The sequence below is a fragment of the Staurois parvus genome, unplaced genomic scaffold (assembly GCF_062004578.1).
Source record: "Staurois parvus isolate SC_StPar_1 unplaced genomic scaffold, SC_StPar_1.0 ptg000026l, whole genome shotgun sequence".
Classification (NCBI taxonomy): Eukaryota; Metazoa; Chordata; class Amphibia; order Anura; family Ranidae; genus Staurois; species Staurois parvus.
Genome location: NW_028317822.1, coordinates 402375 through 428233, shown reverse-complemented (window position 1 = coordinate 428233; position 25859 = coordinate 402375). Strand labels below are relative to the sequence as shown.

The 25859-nt window shown below is 43.1% G+C and overlaps 1 protein-coding gene across 2 annotated transcripts; it reads left to right on the top strand.

Annotated features, from left to right (window-relative positions):
• Positions 1-115: 115 nt before the first annotated feature.
• Positions 116-25443, top strand: CCNK (cyclin K). Of its 2 annotated transcripts, XM_089656382.1 has the most exons (12): positions 116-263; positions 2261-2485; positions 5933-6014; positions 6118-6249; positions 6926-7003; positions 12316-12421; positions 12508-12565; positions 12688-12857; positions 13816-14060; positions 18402-18435; positions 18975-19046; positions 21748-25443. In XM_089656382.1, the coding sequence occupies exons 2-12, from the start codon at positions 2289-2291 to the stop codon at positions 22368-22370; spliced, it is 1797 nt and encodes a 598-aa protein (XP_089512508.1). In that variant the 5' UTR covers positions 116-263; positions 2261-2288; the 3' UTR covers positions 22371-25443. The 2 variants fall into 2 exon arrangements, with proteins under 2 accessions (XP_089512508.1, XP_089512518.1); XM_089656392.1 differs by lacking the exon at positions 6926-7003.
• The last annotated feature ends 416 nt before the right edge of the window (positions 25444-25859 follow it).

Sequence of the window (25859 nt, the reverse complement as noted above, 5' to 3'; positions counted from 1 at the left end):
CTCACAACCCTACCCCGCCCCTTTCGTCCTCCAATTCTCAAGGTAGGTTGCGGCGAGGCGGCGCTTTCCACGCCCCTCCACCTGACGGCCCGGGCGGCCATTGGACGAACCGCAACCCTGTCCTTTTAAGAGAGGGCGAAGTGGGCGTGGCTTTGCGTCGCGACGTTACCAAGCACGTTAGGTACCAAGATGGCGGCGGGGAGATCGCTGCGCTCGTAGTGTATCTCCTACCGGCGGAAGCTTCTGGCTGGCCGGGGCCTGGGGTGAGTGCGGGGAGATTTAAATAGAGCTCTGGTGGGCAGACAAAAACGCACGAGGCCCTCCAGCTGTGGTCTAACTACCACTCTGACCTCAGGGTGTGCTGGGCCTAGTGGTGCCTCAGGAGCTGGAGGGTCACGTGACCAGTAGTTATGGTGCCTTTCATTGTATATAGTTGCCAGGGCCTCCACTCCTTATATGGTCAGTTCAGGGTACTAGGACCATGTCAGTCTCGTGGGCCAGGAAATCTTCCTCCAGGACAGCCAGGCACACAGTATAGAAGCCAGGATGGTGGTATTTCCAGGAGGGGGCAGCAGATGGCATTGTTATGTGTCTGATCTGACAAGTTCCCTCTAAAGCTGCTGCTATGATCTAATTTGCCTGTTCTTCATCAGCATGCTAGTGACCTGTTACATAAAACCTTCCAGTTTTCAGTATATACTTTATTTTACATCCAATGATGTCATCGCTGGGTCTCTGTGCTTCTCTATGCAACACAGACAGATCGTGGCTGGTGGGAGGAGCCGGCAAGGTGCCGTACATAGCTTCCCAAAAACATGACAACCCCCTGCCTCAGTACTCCTCTACAGAGCCCTCAGTCCTGATGCAAGCAGTGCAAACATCAATGGTAGTGGTGCACCGGAATGAAAAATCTGGGCTGAAACCGAAAATTGCAGTTGGTCGAAAAATAAAAGAAGTGGACAGTTTCTTAACCACTTGCCTACCGGCACTTTCACCTCCTTCCTGCTAATTTTCAGTGATGTCGCGCTTTGGATGACTATTGCGTGGTCATGCAACACTATACCCATATGACATTTTATCATTTTTTGCAGACCAGTAAGGCTTTCTTTTGGTGGTATTTAGGCCTCATGCACACAGGACGTTGTGCGCAGACAGCAGAAATCACTAATCAGTACGGCTTGATGTAAATCCTAGTTTTCTACATAAAGACTAATTCTTGCTGGTATAACTTTAATATACAAGTAGATGAAGATTTTTAGAATAACAACTTTTCATATTAGTTTTTTATCCCCAGTTTAATAGGTTAATCATTCATATTTGGACAACTTTTCTGTTGTATTTAGGAAGGAGAAAAATAATCATTACCTTAATAATAACAATTTAAATAGATTTATTCAACTGAAACAATAACATTCCAGCATATGTGATTTGCTTAAACATCCATGTTTGTAACTAATTTGGCTAAACAAAATATATATATTTGAAGAAACTTAGACTGTCAGCCCCTTCCTCCTCACACTTAGTTTCACTTTCTTCTTGTGCAGATCTATTCCACTCCAAACAATCAGAAAAATATTGTTTCTATTCTATTCACTGAACTTCTTGAAACTTCGCACTGACGGGGTTGATTCTGTATTCATAGGTTTGTAGAAGTTAGGATGAAGGTCTTTTTCTTAACTCTGTTCATGTTATAACATTTTTGCTGTGAAGAAGAGGCATGTGATCTCCGCTGAGTCCAATTCAGTTTTGAGAACTGCAAAAGTAAACCAATCATCTGTGATAATATCTTGTAGGCAGAGAAACTGCCCAATAATCTTACAAAAACCTCTGGAAGAGCATGACATTGTGAATGGATTCATGGGATTTATTTACCCAAAAAATTAAACATATACAGCCTTATTCTACATAATTAAAAAACTAATCTTTATTTCATGATGGAATAACCTTTGGATGGTAATATATTTTCCTCAAAAAGCATTTTATTTAAAAAAATCTGATTTAAATAAAAAAAATCCAATTTTTTTTGATTTTTAAAAAAAAAATCATTGATTTTTATCCACCCTGGTAATAATAAACATTCTGATGATACTACAGAGGTGCTTTCCCATTTTTATTTCTTATGTATCAGCTCTCATTATGTCACTGTGCTCAGACTTTTTCAGGGATACCCAGCATGACAGAAATGGGGATCAAGCTAGTTTCTCCTAATTGGTTCTAGCACTCATGAAACGCCTATTGCCATTCTGATTTTTCTTTCCAGATCATTTTCATGAGTGGAATTAGCTGCGATGAAGGAAAATAAAGAGAACTCGAGCCCTTCGGTGGCGTCTGGCACGTTGGACCCTGCCAAGCCCTGCTGGTATTGGGACAAGAAGGACTTGGCTCACACCCCTTCTCAGCAGGAAGGCCTTGACCCGGCCACTGAAGCCAGATACAGAAGAGAAGGAGCTCGGTTTATCTTCGATGTTGGAACACGGCTGGGGCTGTATCCTTCTATGTTTTATATTCTTTTGTACCAGAATGTTCAGATATCTTCACCTGTATACACACATAGGATTCAGTGGTTGAAGCCTGACTCCACCCCAGGCTTCTTTTCTTAGATGTCGTTGGCATGGAGGAAAGGACCGGAACCAGGGATACACCGAAATAACGGCCGATAGGTAAAAGTGAGCCGAGACAAGTGCCAATGATTGCGGCCTGAGCGACCCAGGCCCCAATCGGGCAGACGGACTATATGGCCAGGGGGTTTGTTAAGGCAGTGTGAACTGCAGATGGGGGAGGAGAAAAGCAGGAGAGGAGGTAAGCAGTGTATACAGACCAGCTCTCTTATTTGCCACCGCTAAATGTCATTGCCTGTTTTTAAATGCAATTGCCGGCTTTTTTTTTCTCTTCACTTTATAACTCCGAGAAGGAGCTGTCATTCACCCCACCGCTAAAGTAAACAAAGAGGTGGGGTCTCCCAGTGACCCTGCCCTTTTGTTTACTTTAGTGGCAGGGTGAATGACAGCTCCTATTTGGAGCTATAAAGTGAAGGGAAAAAGAAGCCGTCAATTGCATTTGGCTAAGGTCAGTGTCACTACTGGTAGCATGAGGCCATACCTGGACCCTACAGAGGTTGCACAGGCAGTCCAACTCCAGGATGGCACATCAATATGTGCCATTGCCAGAAGGTTTGCTGTGTGTCAAGAGCATGGAGGAGATTCCAGGAGACAGGCAGTTACTCTAGGAGAGCTGGACAGGGCTGTAGAAGGTCCTTAACCCATCAGCAGGTCTGGTATCTGCTCCTTTATGCGAGGAGGAACAGGATGAGCACTGCCAGAGCCCTACAAAATGACCTCCAGCAGGCCACTGATGTGAATGTCTATGACCAAACAATTAGAAACAGACTTCACGAGGGTGGCCTGAGGGCCCAGCGTCCTCTAGCGACTGACTGCCATTAGGTATCAGAATGAAATTCTTGGACCCATTGTCAGACCCTATGCTGGTGCAGTGGGTCCTGAGTTCCTCCTGGTGCACGACAATGACCGGCCTCATGTAGAGAGAGTATGCAGGCAGTTTCTAGAGGATGAAGGAATTGATACCATTGAATGGCCCCCACGCTCGCCTGACCTAAATCCAATAGAACACCTCTGGGATATCATGTTTCGGTCCATCCGACGCTGCCAGTTTGCACCTCAGACTGTCTAGGTGCTCAGTGATGCTCTGGTCCAGATCTGGGAGGAAATACCCCAGAACACCATCTTTCATCTCATTAGGAGCATGCCCCGACATGGTCAGGCATGCATACAAGCACGTGGGGGCCATACACATTACTGAGTACCGTTTTGGACTCGCCTGCTGCAGCATTTTTTCACTTTGATTTTTGGGGTGTCTTTGAATTCAGTCCTCTGTAGTGTGATAATTTTCATTTCTATCAAACGATGGTGCATCGGTATGTTCCTAACACATTACCCCGTCTCTATCAGTATAGATATCAAGCATGGGATTTTTGCCCATTGAGATCTGATGTGTTTTAAAAGTGTTCCTTTAATTTTTTTGAGCAGTGTATTTTTTAGTCATGTAAACCAAAAATGTAAAAAAATAAAAAAAAAGTCTCAGAGACTTAAGTGGTTAAATGGATGTAAAAAAATTATGTAAACATAAATTTTTTTAACAAAAATATTGTATTGTAGTTTTTAAATTTATATTCATTTAAATTCATGATATTAATAAAAAAGTTGAATATAATACATTCAATTATATACTTTTGTTTTTCAGCCTTGTGCATCCTAAAGTTTGTTTCAGCACCAGAATTTTTATTTCAGTGCACAACTATTTGGAACATCTTTCAGGGGTTAGCATCTTCATCCTATTTGAGTCATTCACATGGTACCGATATGCAGGACAAACCGCATACGTGTGAATGGGCTCTAATCGTGGCAGAATTGCAGTAACTACATGTCTTTTCTCCTTACTTTGTGATACTTTGTTACATCTGCTCTGTGCAGAGCAGCCCCGATCCTCCTCCTTGGGTTTACCGCCGGAGCTCCTGGCTCCTCCCTCTTGACCTGTGTCCCCAATAGCAAGCTGCTTGCTATGGGGGCATTGGTGCGTGCTCACTCCCGAGCCCTGCTCTATGCATCCATAGGACACATAGAGCCTCGTCTCGGTGCCACCCCCCCTGCTCTCTGCTCATTGGCTGTGATTAACAGCAATAGAATCCAATGGCTCCTGCGGTTGTGTCTCAGCCAGTGAGGGGAGAGAGACCTGGGACAGCTGAGGCACCTGTGCATATCGCTAGATCGAGGGGGAGCTGCACACAGAAGGTTTTTACCTTCATGCATAGAATGCATGAAGGTAAAAAAACCCTCATCCTTTACAACCACTTTAATGAGGTAATAGATTGAAGCTTATTACTGGTTTCACTAGTATATGTTGGAGTCTTGATTTGCAATTATGGATCTGTCTTTTTGGCCTGATGAAGGGCCCATTTCCTGAGTCTGATGCCAATATGTTGTAATTTTGTTTTAATATAAATTTCTTATATCCTGCAGCCCCCTTTTGGACTTTCTACATTTTGAGCCTGGACGACAGGGTTCTGGTTCTGGCATGCATTCATTGCATTACTTGCAGACACTGTCCACCCTTCCCTTTTTGCAGATCTTTAAAAATCCAGCTGGCTAATCACATCAACAGGCTCCCATATTTCCACTGATATATATTCAAGAATAAGGATGAGATACCCCTGTAATGAACATTTGTTTACTCTAAAAATTCATTGTGTATAAAAATAAGTAACTGTACAGTTTTAAGCAAAACAATGCTCACGCTGTGCACATGGCAAGAAGAGCATTGTTCTATATATTACATACTTTGATCACTTAGTGCATTCACTTTTAGTGTCCTTGTATACATGTTCATTTTTTTCCACCCAAGTTGTAGCACTTATTGCTCGTATACATGATGAGAATATCGGATGAACAATCGTTCGGTTTTTTTTTGCATGCTATTCTCGTATCAAAAATGAATAGGTTACTAACATGAAAATTCTCGTACACCAAAATACAACTTCAGAAGTGATGTCATGCATTTTAATGTATTCTTTCGTTTCCAAACATGCATGGCCTTGGTTACTCAATTTTATTTTTTTTGGACGAATACTGTACTGATTAAACAAAAATAGTTCGCTCTGTTATCATACGAGAAAAATGTTCATGCTTGTCCCTTCGGATATTGTCACATGAACTGTTCGAAGCTGATTGGCTGTCGATAGCTGTGTACTAACAATCAGATTATCGTATGATCCCTCCGAAAGCGATTTTTGTCATCCTATTTTCTGATCGTGTGTACTAGGCATTACTATGTACAGTGCTGAAGACTTTATAGTATATTTTAGTACAGTAAGGTACGCAATAACAATTTAAGGCATTCATTTCCTTAACGTGTTCTTCAGACATTATGACACTCTAGCTACTGGAATTATATATTTTCATCGATTCTATATGTTTCATTCCTTTAAACAATTTGCAAGATATGTAAGTTTGTTAGAAAAGTTTGTGCAATGTAGTGTTATTTTTCTTTATTATTGTTGCCAGTGTCTTTCTAATCTAGAGTGTCCCATTTTCTTATGTCATCTAGGTAACCGGTGCCTGCTGTCTGTTCCTGGCTGGTAAGGTGGAAGAAACACCAAAGAAATGTAAAGATATAATAAAGACCGCTCGAAGCTTGTTAAATGATGTGCAGTTTGGACAGTTTGGGGATGATCCAAAGGTAAGATCCTTGAATGTAATATTTTGTTGTGACCATGACCTTTCTGAATCAGTGGGAGTTTTAAAGCCCAGTTCTAGGCACCTACTTTTTTATCTTTGTTCTGCTGTCCCTATTAAACCTTTTAAATGGAATGTGCCTTTATTTGTTGATTTCACTTCAGGAAATGTGTGATACTAGCTTCTCCTTACCCTCCACACCTTGCGAAGACATCGCAGGCTGTGCTTTGTAAATGGCAAAACAGAGGTAGTAAGAGAAGATACAACACCTGAACTGTTATCTGTAACACCAGGAGTTGGGCTTTTGCTGTCACTGATGTAAGGTTTACATTGGCAGAAGCACAGACTTTAAAGAATGAGTTAACTTTAAGGCAAAAAAAGTAAATTTTTTGGCAGGTAAAAAACAAAAATGTGCTTTTAGCCACTTCTCTACTGGGCACTTTTACCTTCTTCCTGCCCAGACCAATTTTCAGCTTTCAACACTGTTGCACTTTGACAATTCTGCGGTCATGCAACACTGTACCCAAAACAAAATTTTTATAATTTTTTTTTCTGTGTCAATATTTTTATTGAAATGCATAACAATACAATACAACTGTTCGCCCGCACAGGTGTTTCAAACCAATAGGTTAACATATATCTTAACAGGCGATGGCTATAACACTTTTGATTCATTATAGATATTCACAATGCGGTCATGCGACCAAGGCCACATTACGGCTTCAATGTCCCAGCAACAGGTCCTGAGAGGACAAATGGTGAGTGTTAGAATTATCAATCAATCGTTTCACTTGGAAGGAAAAAAAAACGGAATAGAGAGAAACAGAAAAGAAGAAAGTGGAAAAGGATCAGAGCAAAAAGTGTGAAGAGAAAAGGAAGGTGAAGGTTCCTGCAGGCCTGGGTCCCAATCAAGATTTAAGCAGTACCCAAACCCATTGGGGATAGGGTAGGGAAGCTGTAGGTCTACTAAAGGCGCCATACTTTCAAAAATTTATTATGTGAGTCATGTAAAATGCTGGCCATCTTTTCATGTAACATCAGAGTGGTCAGGGTAGTCTTGACCTTGTGGAAAGGGACTGAGGGTTTCTTCCATGCCTTGGCTATGACCCGTTTAGCGGCTATAAATAGGTAGGTGGCTAATTTTTGTTGGTGTGCAAATAATCCAATAATGGGACAGTGTAACAGGGCTAGTTTTGGATCTTTTGGAATGGGAATATGGAAGATGGAGTATAAAAGGCCAATTACTCTGGGCAAAAACCCCTTGAGACGTGGACAAGACCACTAGTGAACCATTTTGCCCTGTTGTCCACAGGTGCAAAAACACCTGTCAGCAAAATCGGGATTTGCACTTGCGATGCGGGCGGAGACCCAGTACCACCGCAGAAGGACTTTGTAGGCAGCCTCCACTGTGGACGTGTTGAACGAGCAACAGGAAATAATTGACCATGCTTTAATCCAGTCCTCTGGTTCCACAGAAGCTCCCAGGTCCCTCTCCCAGCTAGATATGTAAGAAAGAGATGAAGAAGCTACAGAATTCAGTGAGGAGTATATAAGGGTGATAGTGCTAGAGGCACCCGGAGAAGTCTGACATAAGTGTTCAAAGACCATGGACGGATATGGGAACGTAGAATTTCGTCTTAGGGAAGATATGCTGTGGCGTAGCTGGACGTGTAGTAGTAGAACTCAGACATCGGAGCCTGGTAAGTTTCCTGAATAGAGGACCAAGAGGGAAACGTTTGTGAGGAAAGAAAATGTTGGACCTGTGTGAAGCCGTGCGTTACCCACCATTAAATGGATGTCGGCTGTTCGAAGCCTGGAGGGAAGAGGGGATTGTTAAATAGCAGTAAAAGAGGTAAATGTGGGACTTAAGGTGGCCAGTGAAACAAACTGAGTCCCAAACTTTCAGATTGTGGAGCATTAGAGGGCTTAGTGAGGAATTATGAGGAGCCACAGCAGTACGACTGAGAAAGGGGCACAATTATGGAGATTCTAAGAATACCCATAAGGGAGATATCTGTAGTAACATGAAGTAAGGTGACCTGTGCTATCTGCGCTGCTTTATAATATTTTGCAATATTTGGAACTCCCAGCCCTCCTCTGAGTCTGGGTATGCTGTGTAGAGCGTGAAACCCTAGGGCATTTGTAGGCCCAGATGAAGGACAGAATCCTGTTTTGTAGAAGGTGTAAAAAGAAAGATGGGACAGGGACTGGAGAATTAAAAATAAAATAAATAAAGGCTGCCTGCCAGCCTGGAATGAAACCCACCTGGTCCCTATGAATCAGCTTACGGAGGTACCTGTTAATACGGGAGCTAAGAATTTTCTCTAGAAGCTTCACATCCTCATTCAGCAATGAGGTCGAAAGTCCCGGGGGTCCGAGGCATCTTCTGAAGATTTGGGTATCGTAGTGATATGGGCTCTGAGGGAATCCGAAGAGGGCAAAGAACCCCTTTTCAATTTATTGATATGTGCCACTAGATGAGGTGCCAGAATTGACGCAAATTTGCGAAATTACAGACCAGAGAAGCCGTCTGTGCCAGGTGCGAATAGTCTTGATAGCCTGAAGAACTTCTTGTTCCATAATGTCTGCCTGCAGCGATTCTCTGGCTGCTTCTAGAGCCGGGAGATGAAGATCTTGAAAAAATTGGTCTGCAAGAGCCGTGGGGAAGGGGGATGGTTTATTATATAGGGAAGACAGGAATTTGGCAAAGGAGGCCACTACTTTTGTAGAGTCAGAGGTTGGTTTTCCCGAGGGTGTAAGTATTCAAAGTGGTTTGTAGAGGCAGAGGCGACGACCATTCAATTTATTAGCCAACATAGAGCCAGGTTTATTTGCATAAGTGAAGTACTTGTGTTTGGTCCATCTCAGGGCTTTCTCTGCTTGGTCAGTGGCCAGAAGATCTAAATCCGCCGCCAGAGTCCCGTTTCTGTTGATTGCGTATTGAGGGGTGAGATTTCCGTAAGGCATCAGCTTCGTCGTTAGATCCCGAAGTTTGTGTTCTTTGGCGCGTTTTTTTAGCCGAGGCAATCTGGATTATGTGTCCCCTAAGGGTTACTTTGTGGGCTTCCCATAACGTAATCACTGATGGGACAGAGCCGACATTAGTAAAATAGGTTTTGTTATCAGTGTTGGATTTCAGTCTGTGTGTCTTGGGATGTCAGGAGGAAATCATTGAGTCTCCAATGGAAAGGTGGGCGGGTGAGGCCCGAGACAGAAAAAGAAAGGATCAGAGGGTCGTGATCAGACCAGGGAGAGGCTGGGATAGCAAGTCTACTCATATTGTAAAGGAATAAAGACATGGTCGATCTTGCAATGGCTTTTATGAAAGTGTGAGTAAAAGGTGTATTCTCGACCCCGAGGGTGAAGTTCTTTCCAAACATCTAGTAAGCCATGAGAGCAGAGGAGAGCACGCATTTTGGTTTCTAGGCCCGGATCATGTAAGGGTTTCGTCCCCGGAGCATATTGTTGGTCCATGGAGGAATCTAAAGCTACGTTGGAGTCTCCCATAAGGAGAAGTGTTCCTCTGGCATGCTGCGCCACCATTTGGAAAAGATGAGAGAAAAATTTAGTCTGAAAGCGGTTGGGAGCATAATAGAATACCAGAGTTACCTCCTGTCCATTAAGGGAGCCCTGAGGAAGCAAGTACCTACCGGTCAGGTCTGTAATTTCCTTAGTACAGGAAAATAAAAGGCCCCGATGAAAAGCAATCAGAACTCCTCTGTGTTTCTCCGGGGCCGAGGCCAGAAAAAAGGTGGGAAAGTGTGAGGAGAGGAACCTGGGAGCAGAGGCAGTGGAGAACCTAGACTCTTGTAAACATACTATATCAATATGGCTAGTTTTAAGATGGTGAAAAATCTTTGCCCATTTAACGGGGGAATTAAAACCTTGGATATTATGGGAGTAGATCTTTAAAAGGGTATTAGCCATAGTAAGAATGGGTGGAGGAAGTTACCCTACAATCCCTCCAGTGACTCATATGATCCCGTGGGAATGGGTCTGCCCTGGTGGAAGGGGGCCAGACCTGCAGGAGCAACAAACCTGAGAAAAGAAGGAAAGGGAAAGGAAGAGAAGGTAGAAAAGCCAAAAAAGATAGTGGTATAGAATTAGTGTGAAAACAAATGCCACTCGAAGAGTGGAGTACATCCAACCATATGGGATGTTAGGTGTGAGGAACTCTGCCGCCAGACACATGGCGGTCATTGCTGATACTGTAAATATATATAAAAACAAAAATGACAACCTGGGGGGTTTCCAAAGGAATCAAGTAAGGGCTCTATGCCCAGGTCATAGGGTAAAAGCCTGAATTAGCGCAAGGAAGAAGGGCTACACCCTATTGAGGGGTCTTAATCTGCTCCACCCATTTAATTATTAAAATATAAATACATCAGTGGGAAAGAAATCAGCCCACTGCAGAGCCTCCATCTCCCAAAAACCGGACCAGAACACGGACAGGCCTCTCACTCCGGACGCCATCTTGGAGGCCCCGCCATCCAGCCCAGATCCTTTCCTTTTGCAGCTCTCGGGAGACTCATTCCCCTTTCTGCTGCTGGTGAAGGCTTGGAGGAACCTCAGTCATCGCAACCAGAGGCCCTCCATGATGCAGAACTGCTGATCTGCTTTAAGTCTCTACTGCAGAACGAGCTCTCACAGCCACAACTAGATTGGCGGAACAACTCACTCCCGCCTGCTCCCCATCGAAGCTTTCGGATCGGGCAAGGGAAAAAGCCAAGGGCCATAAGCATCCTCTGCCTAGCACCCATCCATGACTAGCTCTGCCAGATCTGACCCAGGTCCAGTTCCCGGCCGCGAGAACAGATTTCCTCCAGATCCTCACTGATCTGCATCGACCAGCATAGGATATACATTGGCAACAGCCATGAAGCAGCCTTTAAATAAACCCAACTGTTTTGGCATAAAATTATTGTGGACCAGGCAATTCCAGCGGCCCAATTGGACATCCTGTACCCGCACCCCCAAACGGAGTGGGGGAGCTGAGGCACAGGACCCCAGTTGTAAATTTGTACAGGGAGCCATTTCGTGGGCTGTGTATGAGTTGAGGCTTGACAGTTGGGCTAATGGGGAAAAAGCGGGGGAGAGGAGTGAAAAGAAGGGTAGATTAAGAAAGGGGAATGGGGAGGGGGGGAGGTGTGGATAAATGGGCCGAGTAGGAAGAGGGGGGATAGGGGAAAAAAGGGGGTAAGGGAAGGCAGGGTCAGGGAAGGGTAATGGGAGGAAAACAGTAGGGAAAAAGGGTTGGGGGGGGGGGGGGGAGAGGAAGAGGGACACAAGTATTTATGCCTTCTATAAACAGCTATATCAAGGATATAAAAACTGGTAACAAAATTATAAAAACATGTCTTCATGAATAAAACTGCAAAAGGCTTGCCTGGAGTTCCGGCATCAATGTAACACCGGATATGGGGGGCCGGTGATAGTGAAGATGTCCTCTATTCACAGGAGGAGGCGTAATCTCAGGGAGATTGCTCAACTGGGAGACTCCCAGGTTCAGAAGACCCAAATACAATCCAGCATCCTGGTAAGATTTACCGACCAGTGATTTTGATCAGGATGAGCCAATGAGGTTCTAAAGGAAATCTGTTCTCGCGGTTCGGGAACTCAACCTGGGTCGGATCTGCCAGAGCTGGTCATGGACGGGGTGCGAGAACTCTTACGGCCCTTGGCTTTTTCCCATGCCCGATCCGAAAGCTTCAGTGGGGAGTGGGCCGGAGTGAGTTGTGCTTTTAATCTAGTTGAGGCTGCCGAGAGCTCGGTCTGCAGTAGAGACTTAAAGCGGATCAGCAGCTCCTCATCACGGAGGGCCTCTGGTTGCCATGACTGAGGTTCCTCCAAGCCTTCACCCTCTGCAGAAAGGGGGAGCGAATCTCCCGAGAGCAGCAAAAGAAAAGGATCTGGGCTGGATGGTGGGGCCTCCAAGATTAGCACTAATGGTTCTCCCTTTCATTGCAAGCAGAATTGTTAAAACAGTTTAAGCATATATGGCCAACGTTATCTTAGTTGTGGTGTTTTTCTGATGTATATATAGTGGGTTTTTTTTTTATTTTGTCCCTAGGAAGAAGTGATGGTTCTAGAAAGGATCCTTCTACAAACCATCAAGTTTGACTTACAGGTGGAACATCCCTATCAGTTTCTCCTAAAGTATGCCAAACAGCTGAAAGGTAATGTTGCCTTTATTCTATCCCACACATCCTGCCTTAAGAATATGTAACACAAGGTGTAGCTGACGTATTGCTTTTTTTTTCAGGAGACAAGAACAAAATCCAGAAGTTGGTGCAGATGGCATGGACGTTTGTTAATGACAGGTAGGGATGGTGTTAGGGTTTTCAAGATTCTCATCCCACCCCCCCATCATACATCATGACTTCATTCGTTCTTTACATTCATTATGACGCCTCCCTTCCCTTTTTTTTGTTTTTAATTTTAGCCTGTGCACTACGCTGTCCTTGCAATGGGAGCCGGAGATCATTGCTGTAGCAGTCATGTATCTTGCTGGAAGATTGTGTAAATTTGAGATACAGGAGTGGACGTCAAAGCCAATGTATAGGAGGTGGTGGGAGCAGTTTGTCCAAGATGTGCCAGTCGATGTTCTAGAAGGTATTTTGTGTACTTGATGGCAGAGGACTACACACTTCAAGATTAGTGCATGCATGTTATTGTTATTTTACATGACCATTTCATCTAATTAAAATATTTTAAGCGGACCTTTCTATTTTGCAGGAGGGGGGGCGCATCACAGATAAATAGTTCATTTTACATCAAAGGTCCACTACAAGTGATAACGGTCATTTTAAAGAAAAGCCTGTCACTAACCTTCACAATTCAATCAGCCATTTTTGATTATCTGAACCCCATACCTTCACTTCTTTATTGGTCATGTAATGTAATTAAATGCTAAGAAAAGGAGCAGTTGTTTCATTTGATACTGTCACGTGGATTCCATTCAATTCCTTCTCATTGCTGACTGGGAAAGTCTAGCTGCTTAAATCTCGTGATCAAATTGCTGGACGCCAACCAATCAGAAGAGCAGTAAATCACAAGCTTACTGAAGTTTTGTACTCAACCACTACATGACAATCACAATTGTTTTCAGAGTTTTCAAGATTAAAGTGGAACTCCATGCATTTTTCCCATACTTAAATTGGCCCAGCTTGGCTTGATATAAGTATCTATATCTGATATCCAGAGAATCCCTGAGGATGCTGAAAATCACTTTAGTAGTCCAGTCTACAAACAGTGATAGCCGTGATCTCCCCAGGTGCTGTTTCATTGGTTTCTCCTCTGCACACTAGAACCCAGGGGAGCAGCCACACAGCACCACCATTCAGAGAATGCCTTGTTTTTTTTATTTTAATTATTTTTTCAATGAATCTAAGGCAATCTCTGATTAGATGAGGTGGAGACTGTGATGTAACTCCCCAACCCCTGCCCAATTCACCCAATCAGAGAACAACCTCCTGATAATGGTTAATGACAAACTGGCTTGTGTAACAGTTGTATGTTTTTAAAAAATAAATAAATAGAATGATTGGTCAAATTCCCTCTGTTTTTTCAGACATCTGTCACCAGATCCTAGATTTATACTCTCAAGGAAAACAGCAGATGCCGCACCATGGAGCCCCGCAGCCTTCACCCCAGGTACAGGCACAGATTGCAGCTGTACAGCCTCAGCTCACGTCACAGAACTCCGACTCTCAAGCAGCTCAGGCAAAGGACCCGCAGCAGCAACAAACGACAGCACAGCAAGCTAAGAAACCATCTCCGCAGTCCAGCCCACCGAAACAGACCAAACGGCCTCTGGTATGTACTGTGTAGAGCGTGGGCCTCTTGTGCAGAAACTTAATGAAACTGTTTGCATCATTGTTAGCAGATCTCCATTTCCTTTCATTGCAATATAGGAGGATAAAAGGTTGCTTGAAGCAACTAGATATAAAGTGTTACTAAACCTACATTCACTGTTTCTAGTCTCCCACAGTACACAGAACATGGAAATGCAATTATTTTAGTAACTATAAATTGCTAAATACCTTCTCTCATCAGCAGTTAGAACAGTCTTGTGACTTCTTTCAGTGTCCAGCAGAGCACTGGTTAAAGCTTGTAGGAGGAGTTTTCATTCTCTTCTCGCTGTCCTATCAGGCTGCAGGATCCCTGACCCTCTGTCTGGACAATGCTGATTAGCCCTATGCTGATCACATGCATAAAAGCTCTCTAGCAATACACACCAAACTGGGTATGTGCAGCTTGCCCCCAATGCTCTGTTCTATCGGGAGACAGTGGAAGAGGGGGAGGATCAGAGAAGACAGGATTAAACTTCCTTTTTACACAATGCAGAGGATTAACCTCTTAGGTTCCACAGTGAGTATAACAAACATGCTTTACTGCATATACAGACTGATTGTACTGTTGCGGGCTTAGTAACACATTAAGTGTATGTAAAAGTAAATTTGTTTTTTTTTGGATAGGGTGATGGATTAGCTCTTTCGACAAGTTTTTATTGCTCTTTGTGTGAGATTCTCCCTCCATTTGTCCCAGTGCCCTTTGTTAACAAAGCAAACTGCGGAAGTGATTGGAAATATATAAACTTTGAGTTGTCACCAGAACAAAAGGTGAGGGAAATACTCCAGTGGGGACAAATGTTCCTGTGACCACTCTCTAAGACAGGGGTAGGCAACCTGCGGCTCTAGCTGTTGTGGAACTACATTTCCCATGAGACACTGCAACATTACAAAACTGACAGTTACAGCTATGACTTGCAGAGGCATGATGGAACTTGTAGTCCTGCAACAGCTGGAGAGCCGCATGTTGCCTACTCCTGCAGATGTAATGTTCAATTTAGAGAGGTTTTCTCTAATTTCCTATTTCATTTCCAGAACAAGTAGTGAAGGGAAATCTCCCCAGTGGGACAGAGACTGGGGGAAAATAGCCTGATATGGATCTTAAATTTTCCCTATTCTATCTAAAATTGAAAAAATGTTGTGGCTTTACATATACTTTTTTGTGACCCATTGTGACTGTTTTTTTTTTAAATGTAGGGAAGAAAGGGGTACATGTTACCTCTAGAAACCAATTTCTAGTACAACCCCTGGCAAAAAGTATGGAATCAACACCCTTGGAAAATGTTCATTCAATTGTTTAATTGTGTAGGAAAAAAAACAATCACAGATGTGCCTCCAAAACTATTTTCATTTAACATTCCAACCTTCTGTCTTTAAGAAGCACTTAAAAAGAAAACAGAAAACTAGTCAATTGCAAGTGTTTTTGCAGATCAAGCAGAGGATAAAAATGTGGAATCACTCAATTCTGAGGAAAATATGATGGAATCACCATGTACTTTGCAGTTCTAAAACAAACATCTGCATCAGATTACATCTGCTGATTAGTCTGCATTTAAAAAAGAGTGCTTACACACCTTGGTGAGCTGTTGCACCGAGCTGATTGACATGAATCATGCCTCCAACACGAGAGATGGCAATTGAAACAAAGAGGATTATAAAACTCCTTCAAAAAGGTAAATCATCACAAAATGTTGCAAACGATGTTGGTTGTTCCCAGTCAGCTGTGTCTAAAATGTGGACCAAGTACAAATCAAATGGGAAGGTTGTAAAAGGAAAGCGTACTGGTAGACCAAGGAAGACCTCAAAGCATCCCAACCCCAATCCCAACCACAGCACCATCTGCCTGGAGTTTGCATGTTCTCCCTGTGCCTGCGTGGGTTTCCTCGGGGAACTCCGGTTTCCTCCCAACTCCAAAGACATGCTGGTAGGTGAATTGGCTCCTGTCTAAATTGTCCCTAGTATGTGTATGTATGAATGTGAGTTAGGGACCTTAGATTGTACTCTCCTTGAGGGTTAGGGACCTTAGATTGTACTCTCCTTGACGGTTAGGGACTGATGTGAATGTACAATATATATGTAAAGTGCGGTGTAAATTGACAGCGCTATATAAGAACCTGAAATAAATAAATTAATAAATAATTGAAATAAAGCATCAAGATAGAAAACTTAAGGTAATATGCCTTCAAAACCGAAAATGCACAATGAAACATGAGGAACAAATGGGAAGAAACTGGAGTCAATATCTGTGACCGAACTGCAAGACATCGCCTAAAGGAAATGGGATTTACATACAGAAAAGCCAAACAAAAACCATTATTAACACCTAAACAGAAAAAAACAAGGTTACAGTGGGCTAAAGAAAGGCAATCATGGACTGTGGATGACTGGGTGAAAGTGATATTCAGTGTTGAATCACGAATCTGCATTGGGCAAGTTGTTTGGTTCCGTTTCAGTGAAATGTATAAAGATGACTGCCTGAAGAAAACATGCAAATTTCAACAATCATTGATGATATGGGGTTGCATGTCAGGTAAAGGTATGGGGGAGTTGACAGTCATTCAATCTTCAATAAAATCACAAGTTTATATTGAGAATTTGGACACTTTTCTTATTTCATCAATTGAAAGAATGTTTGGGAATGACATTATTTTCTCAGGATGATGATGCATCTTGTCATAGGGCAAAAGCCGTGAAAACTTTCCTTTAAGAAAACCATAGAATGTCAATGGCATGGCCTGCAAATATTCCGGACCTCAATCCAAAGAAAATGGTCCGTGACAAGACTCCAACCTGAAAAGCTGATCTGACGACTGCCATAAGAGAAAGTTGGAGACTGATAGATGAAGAATACTGTTTGTCGATAGTTAAATCCATGCCTCAGAGAATTCAAGCTGTTTTAAAAGCCAGAAGTGGTGCAACAAAGTAATAGTGGTTTACAGTAGTGTGTTTTTCATGATTCCATAATATTTTCCTCAGAATTGGGTGATTCCATATTTTTTCCTCTGCTTCATCTGCAAAAACAGTTGCAACTTACTAGTTTTCTTTCTTTTTTGTTTTTTTTTTTGTAAAATGTTTCTTAAAGCCAGAAAGTTGGAATGTTAAATGAAAATAGTTTGGAGGAATATCTATGATTTGTTTTTTTTCTACACAATTAAACAATTGAGCATTTTCCAGGAGTGGTGATTCCATACGTTTTGCCAGGGGATGTATAAATTAAAGGAAGGTGGCATCTGATTTGGCGATCTGGCATCCACGCAGATGGTTTTATACCAGGTTCATAGACAAGGCTGCTAGCACATGTCTGGATGAGCCTTTTACAGATGTATTTTCCTGTCTGTTTTTTTTTCAGTCTTTTCATAAGCATGACCTGCAATTCCAACTAAGAAAAACGCACTGAAGAGGTGCTGGGACTTTAATCTCAGTTCATATAAGTTGGTGGAAAGAAAAAAAAAAAAAACATTGAGGATTCACTGGCTAAGGTTAGGCTGCTTGCAACAGACAGGGCTACCTTTTGGCCCTGATTTTAGTTTGCAGTAAAAGAGAGCAAACACATTTTGGAGGCGAGAAAAACTCCACCTTTATCAGGGCTTTAAAATGGAGAATGATGCATCATGGACAAAACAGCAGATGTAAATTAAACAGTATTTTGACAGGACTAGTGAGGGGTCTGTCAGCAACTATTTGCAGCAGCTACAAGGGTCCTTCTCTACAGCATGCTGGCACGTTACAGCCCTTTCTGCTCAGGCCATTGAAGACTACTTTTTGGTTTGATGCGCTTGGAATGTTTTTGCCTGATTAACCCATTTATGACCGCCAAACACATTTGTGTGGCAGCTGAAGGTGGGTTTTAACACACTCTGCACATATGCGTTGTCGGGCAGCCAATGTTTATGTGCTGAGAGCATGCTCCCAAAACAAACACTTGGCGGTCAAAGACAGATCTTGGTCTAGCTCAATGTTTCTCAACTCCAGTCCTCATGGACCCCCAACAGGTCATGTTTTCAGGATTTCCCTCAGATGAAACGGCTGTGGTAATTACTAAGGCAGTGAAACTGATCAAATCACCTGTGCAAAATAATGGAAATCCTGAAAATATGACCTGTTGGGGGTCCATGAGGACTGGAATTGAGAAACACTGGTCTAGCTGGACTGGTCATGTGATCACCGATCCTTCTGCACCCTGGGGCATTCATAACTGTTCTAACGGATGCTGGGACAGACGGGGAGGTGTTAAACTAACACTTTTGTTGGTCTTTAAAGCTCTCTAACCATTTATATCTATTAATTTGTTTTGTTGCTCTTTCAGCCCACATCACCCAAAGAAGAAGGAAAAACACAGGGTATGTATTCATTGTGTATTTATTCCTTTCTCTAGCGTCAACCACATAATTAAGGTAGAGCTCCAGTCTGTACAGATGGCAAAAGCATGCTTATGAGCAAAGTGGGAAAGGAGCAGAACTTCTGTCAAGTTTTTATTGCTGTCTGTGTCTTTGTGCTTTGCCATCACTTCCTGTGGGGGGCTTGAAAATAGTGCAGAAATCTCCCCAATAGGGTAATGGCCCCAGAAAACGGATAAAGATCCTAGTTATTCTCCATCCTGTGCAACAAAGAATGAGAAACGATAATAATAATTTGGCTGACGTTCTGCTTTTACAAACCCACCACGCCAACAAATGATTCATACAGACAATCTCAAATATGTGAGCTAGAGATTCTTGTCTAGCTATCAAACTTTATTAAAGCTTACTTTGGCATGGCGGTGTTGTGTTGATACATTATCAGTACAAGTTGAATGTTGTATTATTGTCTTTTGTTGTATCACTATTATAACAGTTATCTTTGCCTATGAGGGTTCACTTCATGTCTTTGTCTTTTGCAGAGCAACCATTAAGTAAAATGTCTAAAATTGAGCCTTCTCTCCCACCGTTACCACCTGTCCTTACACCATCAGGTGAGTCAATTTTTATGGTAAATTTGTGGGTCTCGTCCCTTTTTTGTTGACATTGACTTCAAAGCAGCAGCCCAACAGCTAATCAGAAACTACAGGTCTCTATAGGGAAATTTTGTGTATCTCTATCCAAAATCTTTATTTCAGTTTGGTTAGGGTATGGAAGGGTTAGAACAACTTTTAGGTCTTTATTGCTGTCTGCACCTGCTGAAGAGCTAAATACTCTGTCTGTCCTGATGACCATTGCCACTGGGACTGGAGTGATTGCAAATACAATATTTCTACTGTTATCACAGAAGTTGAAGATAATGGGGGAAATCTTAAAATGCATAGGTAGCAATAGAGTAAGCACATCAAAATAAAGCACCCAAGTGACCAAACTCAGAATGCAGCACAGCATTCGCTCAGCATGGGACCCGGAAGTAAGTGGAGATCACTGCAGTAGTGGTCTCTATACAGTGATTTCCAGAGGTATTAACCAGGTATGGTATATACATATACTGGTCCAGGCTGGACAAATGCAAACTTGAATAGATTTTTTTTCTTTTTAAACCAGAGTTTAGTGTCACTTTAAAATAAATGATATACTACAATGCAACACTGAAAGAGGGATTTTCACTTTGGAGGGATTTTCTCTCACTTTCTGTTGTGTCTCAGTAACAGGACGTGATGTTCCCCAACAATGTATGGCAAAAACAAGATGACTGATATTAATCCCGCTCTGCTGTATCTCTGCCTGTATTGATCTAGTTATTATAGTACAGAATACCTCCACAGGCTGTCCTTTTCTTGTGTATTTGCCACTTTGAGAATACTTGGCCATCACAACTATATGAGCTTGTTGAAAAACCCATTCCAAAGCCCTATGCATTGATATGGAAATGCCAGCCACTTTTGTGGCAGTAGCCGCATTCACTCCTCTACAAAGATCTTCCACAAGATTTTGGAGAGTGTTTGTGGAAATCTGTGCCGATTCAGCCAGAATAGAATGTTTAAGGTCAGCTATTGATGTTTGAAATGAAGTCCTGAGGGTTGAGTTTAGAGCTCTGTGCAGGTTTTTCTCCTCATCAACTCCTTGTCTACATGGAGCTGACTTTGTTGACAGGGCACAGTCATTCTGGAACAGAAAAGGACCTTCCCCAGACTTGTTACCACAAGGTTGGAAGTGCACAATTGTTTACAATACCCTCAATGCAAACACCCAAACTCCAAATTCAGAAGCATTACATATAAAGGAGTTGAATAAATTTACACAGTCCCTGGTACAATAAAGGGTAATGCAGACTGGACCTTGAAAGAGCAGCAGTGGACTGATGAAGTCATCCCTCTGCTCTGTCCTCCAGTCAGCACGTTACTTGTCAACATGTTTGAATGTGGCATCCCAGATTGGTCTTCCAGCCCTTCCCTCTTCTAGTCTGAATGCTGATGTATTGGGTGTACCAGATCTGCCAGTGCATCCCAGCGAAAAAAAAAATAGCTGACCCTATTTAACTAACGCCACCGAGGGTGGTATGTTGCAACACAGGTTCATTCCCATAGTGCGTTGGAATGCCCTGAAAGTGTAACTAAAGGCAAAACTTTTTTTTTTTTTAGCTTTGAATGGAAAATAGAGTAGAACATCTGTTTTTTTTAATTGTTGTGTGTGCCCCTGTTAGGGAGATTCACCCCATTTGTCCTGTTTACCATTTATTATTGAAAGTAAAAGAAAATCACAAATTTTGGGTTGTCCCAAGAAAAGTAATATTGTGAAATCTTCCAATGGGTACTCTAATTCTGGTGACCTGGGGGACCTTTAATTTACAGTCATTTCCTCTCACTTCCTGTTTATGGCTATGGGAAAGGTGAAGGTAAATCTTATAACCTTCCCTTACACTATCCAAAGTTTTTCTCTTTGATCCTACTTTAAAAATGAATAGCACCACAACGCACAAACACACACGTGTTGCACCAAACACTGTACTGTAATCTAAATATGCGTTCCTCACCTAACAGTCACACAGCAGTATTTCTCAGGGCTATGTTTACAAATATTGTACAGTTGCTATAACACATGACATTTGTCTAGCCAAAAGGTCTTTAAATCTGCGCTTTGAATTTAAATTAAAAAAAAAACATTAATTGTGTGTAAACATGCAGCAAGACTACTTGCAAAAATTTAAATAATGAAAAGCAGTTGCCAAAATGAGAAACACACACAGTGCCCGTCATAGACAGCAATGAAGTCAAAGTACATCTCTAGGCAAAACCTGTGAGGTTTTTGTTTTTTGCTACAGTAAGAAAGGGTTAGACCCTCTGTCAATTTTTATTGATTGCTTTGTCTCTCTGCTGGGAAGATTCACTCCTTTCTATTTGTGACCTAAAGGGAAAGTCCAAAGCTTTAGAGTTGTTCCCAGAAAAAGCGGCAGGGGGAAATCTTCTAATAAGGACACCTGTTCTGGGAACAACTAAGAGGAGAATTCTCCTCAGCTAGGGAGGTTTCCCCTGATCTTCTGTTGGCATCTCTGGTTACAGGAAATTAACACAGTGGTACACAGGCAGAAAAAAAAATGACCTGCTAGAAGTTTACCCCTTCCTTGGTCTATCCCAAACTAAAGAAAAAGTTTAAAAAAGTTTCCTGTTGGCTGTTTTCTGTGTGGTCAGCTGGTTGAGGCAATTTCAGTATTTGCATATTGCGTATTAATTTCTTCTTCTTTGTGGCCTCTAGAGAGAAAACCTCCTCTGGTGCCTGGAATCGTGGCAGCAGAGGGAGATCCCATCAGTGTTCCAGAAACTGCTGATTTGACAAAACTTACAATTCCACCACCTGCTCTTCCTGCTGCTGTTCATCAGCCACCTCCTATACCACACCGACCACCACCTCCACCATCTAGTTACATCACTGGTATGTCTACAACCAGCTCCTATATGTCTGGGGAAGGGTACCAGAGCCTCCAATCTATGATGAAGACAGATGGACCAACTTATGGAACTTTGCCCCCTGCCTATGTCCCTCCAACTCATCTACCATATCACCCCCATGTTTTTCCACCTAATCCTCCTCCAAGTGTACCTCCACCCCCACCACCTTCTACATTCCCACCTCCTAACATTCCTCCTCCAGCTCCAGGATACCCACCTCCTCCTGCTTACAACCCCAACTTCCCCCCGCCTAGACTTCCCCCAACTCATACTGTTCCAAATCACCCACCGCCAGGAATTGGTTTACCACCAACAAGCTATCCACCTCCTACTGTGCCACCCGGAGGCCAGCCTCCAGTCCCTCCTCCTATTCCACCACCAGGGATGCCTCCGGTTGCAGGTCTAGGCCGGGCAGCCTGGATGAGATAGCATGGAGCTTCTGCGGTAGGAATCTGAACTCTGAGAGGAAGTATTATTCCGAGCAGTTTAAAAGCCTGAATAAAAGCAGACATGCTTGTTTTATAATATGTAGATTGTTTTAACTTGCACAGCCCAAACAAGTACAGTGGTTTCCATTAAAAGGCATCATCACTGAGTGCTGATTGTTGGGTCGGGGCGGGTCAATGTAGTGTTTTCATACCCATTGCTCTCCCTGTCAGCTACTGCTTATGCTGTCTAGAAAACAATGCAACTTTGCTGTCGGAAATGTATTCCTCTTAGGTGACTTGGTTCTCACCCTAAGAGCCTGTCTCAATGGGCTTTAGATGTGTGTCAGTGACATCAGTTTCAGATCATTCAGAATTAATCACCAGGTGCGTTTGACCGGCACATTCTTCTGACATGCACTTGACCTGCATCAAACAAATTTTGCGTTCCAATAGACTTGGAATACAAAACCTGTTTAACACAAACAAAATCCAGTGAAGACTTACTCATCGTGCCGAATGGTCAACAGCGATGGTAAGCATGTGACTGGAGGGGTCTTAAACTTGTGTAATGTTTGGGAACCCCAAAGCTCAGCGCACTATTATGCTCAACCACGTGCTGTGGTCAAGAGCCCGCCCCTTCCTGCACTTCCCTATTGGCCCATAACTATAGTCTGCAGCCTGTAGGGTTAAACAGGGGCAGGACTTGAGCTGTCAATCATAGATACTGATGAAAATGTATCTAAAAGGAATGTTTAGTTTCTGAGGCTTGCAGAGTGTTAGACAAGGGGTCACCAAGTTTCTGCTTCCTATCACTGCTGCCCATTTTGCATTTTAATGATGCCAACTCCACCTAAAACTAATATTTTAGTACTTCCTAGTTCCCTGCAAAGGTGGGTTATGTGCTTGGGGGACTTTGAACAGAGAGAGCATCTTTACAAATTAGTAGCAACAAATACCTGAGCAATCCACCAGCAAGATGACGACGCCTTTGTTATACTGCTATGGGAGAAGGGGAGGCACAGACCTATCACAGGGCAATCTCACTGAGAGAATTTACATCATTCATTGCACTGGTTTAGTAAAATCTTGGGGTTCCTAATCAGGACTGTAGCCTCTAACGTTGGATGCCTCGGTGTACATGTGAGGTTTTGGCTTATTGAGCTTAGAGAGGGCAGTGCTTGAACTGTGGAGCACACTGATGCTGTGCGGTTTACAAGGCTCAGATACAGGGCTGCCCACCAAATGAGGACACCGGCAGTCAGCAGGCATTCCGCTAGTACAGTGTGAATGAGAAGATGAGAGGCAGACAACAGCCTGCAAGTTCAATGCACAATGTCTGTTCATGTTCGACTTAAAGCGGAACTAAACTCCCCCCACCTATCTTTTTTAGCTAAGGAAGCTGCTGTCTTGGCCTCTGTTTGATCTGCATCTGCCATGGTGTGCAGCACATGTGATCAGTTATGACACCAGACATTTGATGGTTTGACGGTTTGGTTGAGAGCGCAAGCAGATGTGACCGTTCTCATTCCCTACATGCCGGGAATGTAGCTGTTCTTTGAAACTGTTAAATTGATGGGTTTAGTTCCGCTATGTGTCATTTGGTCCTAGTGTAAACTGTTCCCAGAGAGGTGTTGGGCCGTATCCCCCAAGGTACCCTTGAAGTCCATAAAAGCCACTGTCCAGGGGCGGACTGACAACTCATGGGGCCCCCGGGCAATAGGGGATCATGGGGCCCCTGTGTCCTTCCCCCAAACTCAAAAAAGCCTATGAAAAAGGTACCAGGGACATCTCATGGGGCCCCCTACTGCCCCCGGGCCCCTGGGCAGTACCTGAGTTTCCAAATGGTCAGTCCACCCCTGCCACTGTCCCTTCATAGCTACCCTGATCCGCTCTCAGTGGAGCACTGTTTAAAAGTGGAGTATTTTTTTACAACGGGGAAATGTGTCAAATTGTGTTTTTGTCAGATCTGTGTCCCCTTAAGGAGAAATTTCCTCACTCCCTCTTTCAGTGACAGTGATCACATACAGCAATAAACGGAAAAGGGTCGGGTCTTTTCTCATGTTTTTAGTGCTGTCCCCATAGGGCAGGAAGTGAGGAGAAATCTCCAAAACCACAAAGCTTTCTTGAGAAAAACAGCAGCACGCTGTAATGTCCAGCGCTTGGTGGGTGAAATGTGTCAGAGAAGGAGGTCCCAAGCAGAGATTCTTTACATTTGTCTGGGAATTAATGTTTTACAAGCATTGGACATTACGGCGTGCTGCCGGCTGTTTTTTTTCTCAGGGTGTGTTGACCGTTCCAGGGTAAGGACAAGCTCCTGAGTGGCATCTGCACCAGGCAAGTCATAGGAGTGATACACTATAGAGGAATTAAAGCAGAACTAAACCTTCCTATGTTGTACAGCCAAGGAAGCTGCCTTCTTAGCCTCTGTTTGATATTAGTTGCCATAGTGCTGCACATGTGATCACTTATGACATCAGCCATTTGATGGCTTGACAGTTTGATTTAGAACACAAGCAACTGTCATGGTTATTATTCGCGGCATGCCTTGAATGTTTTTGGATATGGTTATGTTGTTGGGTTTAGTTTCACTTCAAGAGCAACTAGAAACCTTTACAAAAAAAAAACAAACTGAAAAATGACTTTATTGCCAAGTTGTGGTTGAAATGTTGAATGTTTCATATTGTTGCTATGTGCCGGGCTAAAAAGAATACACTATACTATCAATCGTGTCTCCTCTGCGCAGTGGGTCTGCGCTTTCCTTTCCATACAATAAAATTCCGGCTTGATTTCTATGTAACCTTCAAAGGTGCCATATTGGCCGCAAATCATTCTGTTCATGTTGGCTTTTTCCCTGAATTTCTTCTGTCAAAACTAAAGACGGGAATGCTTTGTTTGCGTTTTGACTCCTGTTTTGTATTCTTGTGTTTTCTTCTTTTCGATTGACAGATTTTGAAGCTTTTACAAATGTTTGTAAATATTTTTTTAATGTAAAAAGAAAGTCTAAATGTAACAGCCCAGTATGGCAAAGCTGTCACTATCTACAACATCAAAGTGAATAAAAATACTAAAGTAAAGGCTGGTTTCTTTATTGAGTGGAATCTGCTGTTGAGTAATGTGTGCCACACAGGGTACAATCTTCACCCCAAATGTTCATAGCTCAAGTCTTTCCTGATGCCCCTGGTAGGCAGTTTGGCCCTCCCTCTAACGTGTTATTAAACCCAACTGCAAACATTTCGTAGCCCCCCTGGCGGTATTCCCGAGTGTAGCTCGGGGTAAAGTTTCAGTACCACAAGCGGTAACCCCGAGCTACACTCGGGAATACCCTGCAGCATTGCTCCGGGATCCCTCGGTCACTTACCTTGTCCTTCGCTCCCGCGATGTCCCTCCTGCAGTGTCCCCGGCAATGTAATCCGGCTGATGCCGACATCTGTCATCTGGGTTCCGTTCCCTGCGATGTCGGGATGTACAGGGAACGGAACGGCAGGAAATT

Coding starts and splice junctions, on each gene's coding strand:
- CCNK (XM_089656382.1), top strand. CDS start 2,289: ATGAAGGAAAATAAAGAGAACTCGAGCCCTTCGGTGGCGTCTGGCACG. Junction 6,015..6,117: donor TTAAACAATTTGCAAGATAT/GTAAGTTTGTTA, acceptor TATGTCATCTAG/GTAACCGGTGCCTGCTGTCT. Junction 12,422..12,507: donor GTATGCCAAACAGCTGAAAG/GTAATGTTGCCT, acceptor TTTTTTTTTCAG/GAGACAAGAACAAAATCCAG.